The following is a 12,318-nucleotide window of genomic DNA, read 5'->3' as shown; positions in this document are numbered from 1 at the left end:
CTTACGGCGACACAGGTTACTCCAACATGCCCCACCTGTCAAGGACCACACCCCATTTGGAGATGTGACACCTTCAAAACCAATCCCTTCGCGAACGCATTCGGGAGGTCAAAAGAGCATCACTATGCCTCAACTGCCTCGGGAAAGGGCACACAACGAAGCATTGTTTCGCAGGATCATGTCGCACATGTGGAGAACGACATCATACAATGCTGCATAGGACAAAACGCCATTCAGGGTCTCGTTCCAGCACGTCCAGCCCGAAATCTTCCTCATCAACTAGCCGATCCACAACACCTTCTTTGCCACCCTACGTATCACCCACTCGCCGCAAAAAGCACACAACAGACCACAGATCGGAAACACCACGAACAGCCGCGTCTCCAAGTCCACCGCCCAGTGACAGACGAACACACAACCAATGACGCCGACGATCGACGACTCCGTTGACGACCGAACATACCAGACCAATAGCATCCGAATTACTGTCCAATGATCTAGTCATCACAGCGCAGATTAATATTTTGAATGATAAACAGCAACCAATCCGTTGTCGAGCGTTGCTCGACACCGGATCCAGTATGAACTTCATTACCGAGGAATTAGCAAAATCGTTAAAGATAAGGCAAAACAAATGTTCGGTCCCGATCGGAGCTCTAGACACCTTGACAACGGCCTCTAAGCGACACATCACGGCCTCGATCACTTCCACTGACGGTACATACACGCGGACATTAACGTTCCTTATCATTCCAACCATATCAACCTTAATTCCCAGCGAACCCATCGATCGTTCGACACTTGAGATACCAAAAAATCTCAAATTGGCCGATCCACGATTTCATTTACCAGCTCCGATAGATGTACTACTAAGCTCAGGTTCAACACTCGCGTCGATGTGTGTGGGACAAGTCAACCTCACGCAGCCAGACGAGCCTGGACTGCGTCTGCAAAAGACGCGATTCGGATGGGTAATCGGGGGGAGTCCAACTTCCCAAACCGCTACAAACATATTTCACACATCCACGACGACTTTACAAGCAGACCTCGCGCGGTTTTGGGAAATCGATGAAGGACCCTCAATTAAACATATCTCAGAGGCAGATCGACGATGCGAAGAACACTTCCAAGCCCACACCCGACGCACCAGCGAAGGACGATACATCGTCGCTCTACCTTTCAACGATCAGCTTCAGTCACTCGGATCCTCTAAAACGCTGGCGAGTAAACGACTCGCCTCACTCAATCGCCGATTCCAGCACGACAAACGCTTCGAATCAGAATATCGAACGGTAATACAGGAATACCTGGCGTTGGGACACATGACGAAGGTCAATGACAACCACTCCGACGACAACGGATACTATTTACCCCATCATGGCGTGACCAAAGCATCGAGTCAAACCACCAAACTCCGTGTAGTTTTCGACGGATCGGCACCAAGCACTACCGGAACCTCCTTAAACGATACACTTCACACAGGACCCAAGTTACAGGAAGATTTATTTTATATATTAATTAGATTCCGCTCTCATCAATACGTACTCACCGGCGACATCGAGAAAATGTATCGGCAATTCCTCGTACGACCAGAGGATCGGAAATATCAAAGGATATTATGGCGCAGCGCGAGTGGAGAAACAGAAACATATGAGCTTAACACTGTAACGTTCGGTTTATCCGCAGCCCCGTATCTAGCTATTCGGTGCCTCAAGCAACTGGCAGAGGACGAAGGACATCGATTTCCACGTGCAGCACAGGTACTGCAGCGGGATTTCTACGTCGACGACGCTTTCACCGGAGCTGAAACGAAGGATGAAGCCCTCACGCTCAGAACAGAACTCACCAATTTACTTCAACTGGCCGGCTTAAACATACGAAAATGGGCGTCAAACGATAATGACTTATTACACGGACTTTCCTTAGAAGAAACAAATCACCAACATTTTTTGGGCGACTCGCAAACCTTGAAGACGCTGGGGGTGTTTTGGAATTCATCCAACGACTCTATTCTTTACTCGGTCAAAGTCAAACCCACGCCCTCCCGAGTCACGAAACGAATCATCAGCTCGGAGATTGCAAAAATTTACGATCCGCTAGGTCTGCTCGCACCGGTGATTGTTCGGGCCAAGATGCTACTTCAACGAATATGGTCGTCGAAAATCGATTGGGATGAATCACTTCCGATCGAGTTACACACAGAGTGGGAAAGGTACTATATGCCCAATTACCCTTATTAAACAACGTCAGGTTCCCACGCAAGGCAATAATCGAGTCCGCAATAGAAATTGAATTGCATGGTTTCTGCGGTTCCAGCGAAAAGGCTTACGGAGCCTGTGTTTATCTCCGAACTCTTAACACCAACGGCCGTGTTTGGACCCAACTTTTAACCGCAAAATCGAAAGTCGCCCCGCTCAAGTACCAGACCATTCCTCGGCTCGAGCTGAGCGGAGCACTCCTTCTTACGTCCTTGATGTCGACAGTACAACAAGCCCTATCACACAAAATTACTCGAACTATCTATTGGACCGATTCCACTATCGTCCTCCATTGGCTTAATACATCACCTCACATCCTTAAAACATTCGTCGCTAACAGAGTCTCCGAAATTCAAACAAAAACCAGCATCCGCGATTGGCGCCACGTTCCTACCGACGACAATCCCGCGGACTTAATATCACGCGGCCAAACACCCGAAGAGTTTCTGCGCCCAACCATCTAGCAGCACGGTCCTGCATGGCTCTACCAGTCGGAAGGCTACTGGCCGACATGGGCTCTAACACCGCAAATTGAAGTACCGGAGCAGAAAGGGGCGATTTGTCTGTCCGCAAACCCCGCCGATTACAGTTTGTTGCAAAGATATTCATCCTGGCCCAAGTCGATACGAATCATAGCTCGTTGCCTCCGTTGGAAACAGAAAAAGAACCGAGCGGCACCCCTAACCGTTACCGAATTACGCATAACGCACAATAAGCTGATAAAATTGTTGCAAAACATCCATTTCTCCGAGGAAATTCGTACACTCCAAAAAGATCGGAACGCGGCGATAAAGGGTAAGCTCACGCGACTCAATCCGTTCATAGACAAGGAAGGAATATTGCGAGTCGGGGGTCGACTCAGTCATTCGTCGATGACCTTCGCCCAGAAACATCCCATAGTATTACCTAAGTCATCCGTTACAACACGCATCATAGACCACGAGCACAAGATCCACATGCATTCCGGAACGCAGGCTACGTTATACGCAGTAAGACAAAGATACTGGCCCGTTGACGGTCGAAGTCAAGTATGGCGGGCGATCAAAGGCTGCGTCCGCTGCTGCCGCGCTCAACCACCGCCGGTAGAATACGTGATGGGTAATCTGTCGGAGGCGCGAGTAACGGAATCTCGCCCATTTACAAACGTCGGCGTCGATTACTGCGGGCCGTTCCACATCAAGGAAAAACGAGATCGTAACCGTCGTCAGATAAAAGTATACGTAGCCATTTTCGTATGCCTAGCAATTAAAGCGGTACATATCGAGCTCGTTGACGATCTCACTAGCGAAGCCTTCATCGCCGCTCTTCGCAGATTTATCGCTCGACGAGGGTATTGCTCCACCATCCATTCTGATAACGGCACCAACTTCAGAGGAGCAAGCAACGAATTACGAGAGCTTCACGATTTATTACAATCGGACGACCACAAAGAAAAGGTAACTGCATTTTTAGCCGACAAACAAATCGAATGGCGCTTCATTCCCCCTCATTCACCGCATTTCGGTGGGCTATGGGAAGCAGCGGTGAAGTCATTTAAACGCCACCTCAGGCGTGTAGCCGGCAACGAGTTACTCACCTCTGAACAATTGAATACTCTTATCATAGAAATAGAAGCAGTCCTCAATTCCCGCCCGCTAACTCCTATCTCCACCGATCCAAATGATCTCCTAGTCCTCACTCCCGGACATTTCCTCATTGGCGATTCACTAATGTGCTTACGTGATCGAGATTTCAGAGACATTCCATCGAACCGACTCTCCAGATGGCACCATATCCAACAGCTTAAACAGCATTTTTGGAACCGCTGGCATAAGGAGTATTTGAACGAGCTAACCAACCGCAATAAATGGAGCAAGGGTGGACACGGCATCCAAAAGGGCACAATCGTCATCCTCAGAGAGGACAACGTTCCCTCCATGCATTGGCCTCTGGGCCGAGTTATCAAGGTTCATCCAGGCGCCGATGGTGTCATCCGGACAGCTACAGTTCAGACGGCAAAGAGCGTTTTGGATCGGGCCGTCAAAAGGCTTGTCCCACTGCCAATTCAACCCGATCTCGAGAAACCCGAACAACTAGCCACCGAGACGAAATAAGATGAGAACTTCAACCACATCTCGCTAATTTGATCGGTACCCTCTCAACGGGGGGAGAATGTTACGCCATGCAGCTTACCATAGGTCATATTCTTAACTGTCGATCGCGGCATTATAATGTCGCAGACGGATCGTCGCGGCTGCCCGGCAAACAAACATTGTAGTGGCAAGCGCATGGTTCATTAAGCAGGGCGACCTCCAGAAACGTCGACTCGTGGCCGTTATTTTACCTCGCGTAAAAGAATGTGGCGTGATCCGAATGTAGTGGGGGTCGCCTTTCAGAAAAAACGGAAAAAAATCGAAAGGCGGGCAGAACTTTTCGAGAAGTCGAACCGTCAACACATCTCATATATCGCGCATTACTTATCAAGCAAACGCAGTTACATTTTTTTTTTTTGTTGTTCTCTTTATGTCTTCCTAGTTGATAAGTTGTTAAAATAAACGTTAATTTATTGGTGTTAATTCTGTGGAATTCATTGAACTACCCTTATTATCCTAATCGAAATAAGGGAATCGATCAGTTCGTGGCGTCGATTATTTAATCGTAACGGGAACTTACAACTCTCGTTGACGTGTTATCTCGCGATCGCGTCTCTCCGCGAACGGTCGAAACATATAGAGTAGGCAATAATTAGAACATCATCCAAATAAACAACAACGTAAGAATGACACGTTGGCTGCCATACGTGTTTTCAAAGGAATCTCAAGAATGATCTCTCGTTTCGTTTGTTCGCAACCATATTATGCAACTAAAAGACGTCGAATGAACCGAACAAAGGCACAAAAGAATTAGTTGCTGTTTTCTTCAAAGTCTATTGTCCAAATCGTCCAACTAGGGTAAATAATGCTGTATATTTCCTAGAATTAGGATGAATATTAGCAGCTGATAAAGAACAATGGTTACGAGAAGAAAATCGTGTCGCCCACCGCCCACAAAATCAATCGTATAACACTACGCACATATTTAAACGAAGTGCTACCAATCTACAACCACAAGCTTTTAGCCAACCATCAAGTGACCGAATGAAATTAAAATATTCCAAATGTTCGCGAATCGGACACACAGCCGAGATGTGCTACTCTCGAAATTTTCCATTCGGCAGCCAAGGAAATATCCCACTTCGAGTATATCAAACAACAAAGAATCCACGGTAACAAATTAAAATCTTGGTTTACAATAAGGTTTTAATTTTTCAGGAAAGCGACCATAATATGGATAATTCTAATTTTTGAATACATTAAAAGTGATCTAGTAGTAAGATCACTAAATTAGACCAACGTTTTCTTAGAACATACTGATGATTGCTATTTGTATAATGAACGAATAGATATCACTCTTATAGTGGACCCTAGGGACCCAATCGATTACAACATGTAATTGAGTTAATAGACGGCAATGCAAACCACCTTGCGCTTATAAACCAGAAATAAACAATCTAAAAATCATATATAGAAATCTCCAAAACCTAACACATCAACTCAAATTGTTATTACACTGTAAAAGCAAACGCGGACTACTCAACATCATAGACTCAGTATCTAAAACCCTATTCGGAACTCTTGACGAAAAAGATCTAGAACTCATTAACAAAAATATCGATAACGAGAAAAACGAAATATTGATCTCTTTACTAATTCAGACTTAATTTACCATATCGGAGCTTCATATTAATATCGACGAAATTTTTAACACTGTTATGTCAGGAAAACAAGGAATCATAAACCCACGAATTATAGAACCCATGAATTATGGAAGACAACGAATGGAAAATAACAAAAATTTATCCGATACCTTTCAAGCCAAACTTTGTATTTATCGCACCTGTAGTAGAAACTGACTTAACACTAACCAACTCGGAACAATACACCTTTGTCGATAGCCACTACTTAAACAAATATTGTAAACGAACGGCAATCATCCACGTTTGTAAAAGAACTCAACCAGGCCACAATAGAATCAATTCACCTGAACGTAAAATCGAATTAATTAATAATCAACAGACAGTCAAAACTTGCCCAACTGCTGTATTCAAGCTGGAGGAATTGACGTTCGTACCTTTACAGACTGAAAATCATTATATCAGTATCCCTACGAAAAGTGACAGATCGACGTATTATGTAAAACGCATAAAATCTTAGAAATCAAACAACCGAGTTTAATTAGCAGCAAAACTGGATGTATAATCACATACGACCGTAATATTATGAAAATAGGAGGGAACAACAATATTTCTTACGAAATCAAAATTAAGAACAGTTCACATAGTTTCAAAGAAATAGACATCTCAACGCTAGAGGAAATATTAGAAACGGCTCCAAAGGTAACTCACAACTTTAATCAGTACAGGATAAGCTCGGTTACAAATCAAGTCAATACTCTACAATTCGAACAACGTACGAGGCGATTGTAACGTCAATCCACATCAGAGACCAGGCCGCTGTCACGATCGGCTCACTTTAAAATCGCAGATAAAGATGTGGCGGCACTCGGCGACAATGTATAACGCCGAAGTGCCTAATGAGCCATCAATATCCCAACGATCCTTCCGCCGAATATTCGAGGAGAAGGCGTGCGTGGCGGCGATCGCGGATGCCTAACAAACTCAAGGATAGTGGGGATATTGAGGGGTGACAAAAGACAAATAACCGAATCCGATCGGAAGTCGAGTTGTAAGAATCAGTGTTAAAAAGTTACGCCTAGAGCTCGGAAGAAAAATTGTGAATTGTGTTAGAAGAAAAATAAAGTTTTTTTTTTCTCTATTTTTTTGTTGTTGTTGTTCTCTTGTGTTATTTTACGTGACACATGCTTCGGGAGCGGGCCTAGCCACGTGTGATGTTGCCTTGGAGGTGCCGATACAATGGGACATACATTGTATTAATAATCAAACTGCAGGCAGAAACTGCCTAGCAACGGCGTTTGGAACTTTCTAGATGCTTCCAAACGAGTATAGAAAACAAATGCAATCGTATAGCGAGGAAAATCTCCACGAGGCTGGTGTCACGACCAGCATACTTCAAATCCGATGGACTGACGATAGAGATAAAGATGTGGCGGCACTCGGCAACAATGTATATCGCTGAAGTGCCTAATGAACCATCAACATCCCAACGGTCCTTCCACCGAAGGTTCTAGAAGAAAGAGCACGTGGCAACGATCGCGGACGCCAAGCAAATGCATGGACGGTGGGGATGTTGAGGGATGACAAAAGAAAGTAATCGGATCCGATCGAAAGTAAAATCATAAGAGTCAGTCTTAGAAAGTCACGCCTAGAGTTCGGAAGTAGATTGTAAAGTGTATTGATGTTAGAAAAAAAATAAAGTTTTCTTTTTTTATTTTTTACCTCAAATTCCTTTTTTTATTTTGTTATTTTACGTGACATTTTAGCGATCCTGCCAGGATAGTGAAAAGTGTTTGTTCGGAAACCAAAAGACATTCATCATCTACGGAAGATCGAATTATTTGGGACTACGGTCATCCGCAACAACAAAGTAACTATCACGAACCAAGTGAAGTAACAATAAAAGGTAAACTGAATTCCTTTGTACGTTACCGTGAAAGAAAATTTAGCTTCAGTAGCCAAGACTCGTCTTCGTCTGAAAATTATAAATCAGCGCAATAATGTCTAAGGCAAATGAATCTCAAACTTCAACCTCAACTGACCCAATGTTGCGAGCAATATGGGACAGTATTCAAAAACAGAACGAGAACATTGCCCTTTTACGAGAGGAAATGTTACGTTTGTCTATGCAAAATGACGAAGAGAACAGACACAGGGCAGTAGAAATCGAGAATCTCGGGAAAACCGTCGCAGCGCTACGGACTGGGTTCGAATCCCCTGCGACCGATGAATTTGCTTCCATTATCACCGAAGACAATGAAAGTGCGTCGACAGCAATCAATCGCACCGTGAATATGGCAAAAGCACGCAAACTGTCAGGGTTAGCAGCTCCAGACACCCCACCTGTCCACCTCGACATCGAACAACCCGAGGTGGAAGAAAGAGGCTACTTTCCGCCCGCTCCTCCCACTCTACGAGCTAAGGATGCAATACGCTACATCCCAACGCTCAACGGAGATGATGATGTAGGAGTTGAAGACTTCATCAAAGAAGTGAGAAGTATGAAGGATCGCTGTATGGAGCAAGATCTATTGCTAAAAGCAATAAAAGTGGAAAAAATCGTGGGGAAAGCAGCCCAAAGTATTCGCAACATTCCTATTGAGTGTTACGGTGATCTGTACGACGCACTGAGAAATAACTTAGCAGCACAAGTGACTTCGGATGAGTACCAAGAACAATTGCGAGAGTTGAGACAGGGACGCGAGGAATCAGTGCAAAGTTTTAATATTCGGTTTAGAAGAATACTCAACCGTTTGCTGTACGCAGTAACCAATGAGTACCCACAACCACTAACACGTAAAATTATGACTGAAGAAATCACGAAGAAGACTGTTCGTGTGTACCTAAAGGGACTCAGACGCGACATAGGGCGAATACTATTAAGCAGTGAACCCTTGAATCTTCCGGAAGCTGAAAAAAAGGCAGCCGATGTAGAACGCTGCTTGCGAGAAGAACGACAACCTAATTGGTCATATAATCGCTTACCTTCGGTTAGTAATCGCCCCGACAACCAGCATATGCAGGTAAGACGACCTAATGTACCATCAAGATCGCCTAACATGCCAGTAGCTCAGAAACCTGCTACATTTAACCAAGTAGAAAATAGATCACCTGCTGAACGCGCGCAGATGAAGTGCTTCAAGTGCGGAAAGCTGGGACACATTGCCAACAAGTGTCAAAATTTTCTACCACCGAGCCAGCGCGATCGACCACCCGCAAGGATTCAGGCAGTCCAGGAATGGGACGAAATACAAGAAACAACATCGAACCAGGAGATGGACGAACCGTACGAGACATACGAGTCAACATCGCCACGGGAAGACTACTCGCAATACCTTTGTCAACCCGAACCGAAGAGCGAGTATTTCTGGTCGACACAGGAGCAGGGATAAACCTGGTGAAACGTAACCAAACTATCAACGCGATACAAATAGGGCCTAAACAAAAATTTTCTATGGGACGAGACAAATACGAAACTAACGAATACGTAACGAAACGAATTTTTGGACAAAATCACATTTTTCACATAGTACCGAACAATTTCCCTATTATCGAAGACGGAATCATTGGGCTACCATGTTTAGAGAAGTATAACTATTCAATATCCAATGACAAAATCCGATTAAACGACAAAACCATTTTATTTCAGAAACCAATACATTTGACTCATGGAGAAAACAGAGTTCAAACAATCTATTTGGAAGGCAAACCAACTAAAGTATGTTTTATCAACACTGGTGAGCAAAACATTGAAATTTCTAGCAATATTCAAAATTCGACGAGATTTCGCGACAAATAGGAGACATGTTGAAGAAGAATATTATAGAAGAATACGAGTCCCTTATAACTCTCCGGTATGGGTAGTTCCGAAAAAATTAGACGCCTCAGGAAAACAGAAATGGAGGATAGTTATCGATTTCAGGAAACTAAATGAACTCACAGAACAAGACGCTTGCCCTTTACCTGATTGATGAGACGACATTTTAACACAACTAGGAAACGCAAAATTCTTTTCGGCACTTGATTTATCCTCAGGATTCCACCAAATTCCAATGAACGAGAAATCTAAAAAATATACCGCTTTTTCGACACCGCAAGGGCATTTTCAGTTCAATCGAATGCCATTCGGACTTAAAAACGCACCCGCTACCTTTCAAAGATTAATGGACAGAGCCTTAACTGGACTTGTAGAAAAATACTGCTTTGTTTATTTGGACGACATAGTGATATTCGGAAAAACGATTCAAGAACATAACGAAAACCTCGCGATAGTATTCCAGAGACTCAGAGAATTAAAACTTAAGTTGCAACCGGACAAATGTGAATTCGTAAAACCCGAACTAGAATACCTAGGCCATGCAGTTTCAGCCGAAGGAGTTAAACCAAACCCCAAGAAATTAAACACTGTAAAAAACTTTCGATTACCCCGCAATGCCACGGACGTGAAATCATTCTTAGGTTTTGCAGGTTATTACCGCAAATTCATTCGCAACCTCTCCGAAGTCGCGAAAAGCCTTACAGACTTAACAAAAAAGGACACACCATTCCATTGGACTGACAAACACCAGGCTAGCTTTCATACTTTAAAAGACAAACTCTGTAATTTCCCAATATTAGCTTATCCAGACTTTAACAAAACCTTTACCTTAACCAGCGACGCAAGTAACGAAGGACTAGGAGCAATACTGTCACAGGACGGTCATCCTTTTTGTTACATTTCAAGAACTCTAAATCCACCCGAACGAAACTATACCGCGACAGAAAAAGAACTTTTAGCCATCGTATGGGCCGTGAAAAGACTTAGACAATACTTGTTAGGACGACGCTTCATTATTCGAACCGACCACCAAGCTCTTAAGTGGCTACACAATTGCAAAAACCCTTCTAGCAAACTGATTCGTTGGAGACTTAAACTCGAAGAATATGACTATGAAATCGAATATACAAAGGGTAAAGATAACACAGCTGCAGACGCTTTATCTAGAGTTCACGCGGTTACTCGCGACGAAGTAGTTAACCTCAACCTAGTAATTGATCACACTAATTGATTCAACGCATGGAAAGACAACAACGAGAATTCGAAACTCTTAGAAATTAAACCGAACGAAATTTGAGGAAGCCTTTAAAATCAAACACATCAAAACAACTTCATTTCTCCCACAGAGTAACGGATCCCTCGAAAGAACGCATGCCTCAGTTAAAGATTTAATTCGTACTGCATTGCACGACAATGACAAAGAATGGGACGAAGTACTTAATTTCATTTGTTTAGGGTACAACACCGCGAAACATGAAGGAACAGGGTTCTCTCCCTTTGAATTGACCTTTGGGCGAAAAACTAACTTACCTTCCGCAATATCCAAATTCCCCACACTTACCTATGATGATATGTACTCACTTTGGCAAAAACAGTTGAATAAATATTGGAAAACAGCTCACAAAACACTTATTCAGAATAGGCAACGATACAAGCGAGATCAAGTGAGAAATATTGTTAAAATCCAGACCGTGTTTAGGAAAGGAGACTTAATCAATAACGACCATAAAAGAGATAAGTTGGACATTGAATGGTTGGACATTGACAATGTTAAGAAAAAGATACATGGTAACCGATTGAAAACGTACTTTTTTCAGGATAATGCCGACCCTAGCACTAGTAATACCCTTAGTTAGTTGCCTTAAACTCAGAATTAAGAGAATGCAGCGTATTTCATGAGAAGATAAGAGAAGCACACTTGTATAGCGAGAACGTTAATATTATTAGTGGTTTAGAACTTAGCAGTTTACATAATGAGCTGAATTCGCTTAAGATTTAACTTTATAATATTCAAACGCATTGTAACAATTGTATGCTTAAAATCGAGATAGAATTGCTAATCGCGCACCCGTAGAAACCTTCCGACTAAACGATTATACTGAAATTCCCACAACAAGCTGGGAACCCTCGAAAGTAGTTACGTTTAGCATCACACCGCAACGCCCGAAGTTACATAGATCCATTCTACACGATCTTACAGGACTAAGATCGTGTCTAACCACGAGGGTGTGTCACGAGCGGCACACTTCAAAACCGACGGGCTGATGACGGAGATAAAGATGTGGCGGCACTCGCCAACAATGTATATCGCCGAAGCGAAGTGCCTAATGAGCCATCAATATTCCAACGGTCCTTCCACCAAATGTTCGAGATAATTTACTTATAATTCTCAATGAGAATTGATTGTAAATAGTCTACCAAATAAAAAAAAAATATGTTTCAGAAGAAGGCGGGCGTGGCAACGATCGCGGACGCCTAACAAAGACGTGGATAGTGGAGATATTGAGGGGCAACGAAGGGAAAATAATCGA

The 12,318-nt window shown here is 43.4% G+C and overlaps 1 protein-coding gene across 4 annotated transcripts in view; it reads left to right on the top strand.

The window, feature by feature from the left end:
- The first annotated feature begins 4,971 nt into the window (after positions 1 to 4,971).
- The window catches only part of LOC126872661 (uncharacterized), a 308,769-nt gene continuing 301,422 nt past the window's right edge, over positions 4,972 to 12,318 (top strand). For 2 of the 4 annotated variants that reach the window (XM_050632782.1, XM_050632780.1), the window contains exons 1-2: positions 4,972 to 8,993; positions 9,070 to 9,367. In XM_050632782.1, coding sequence (XP_050488739.1) covers positions 7,971 to 8,993; positions 9,070 to 9,102 — 1,056 coding nt within the window. In that variant the 5' untranslated portion in view covers positions 4,972 to 7,970 and the 3' untranslated portion in view covers positions 9,103 to 9,367. Of the gene's footprint in view, positions 8,994 to 9,069; positions 9,375 to 12,318 lie in introns of all 4 variants that reach the window. The other 2 variants (XM_050632783.1, XM_050632781.1) reach the window with 1 other exon arrangement.

The sequence above is a fragment of the Bombus huntii genome, chromosome 13 (assembly GCF_024542735.1).
Source record: "Bombus huntii isolate Logan2020A chromosome 13, iyBomHunt1.1, whole genome shotgun sequence".
In the NCBI taxonomy this organism is placed as follows: domain Eukaryota; kingdom Metazoa; phylum Arthropoda; class Insecta; order Hymenoptera; family Apidae; genus Bombus; species Bombus huntii.
Note: the sequence above shows the minus strand (reverse complement) of the source record. Positions and strands in the feature narration are given on the sequence as shown.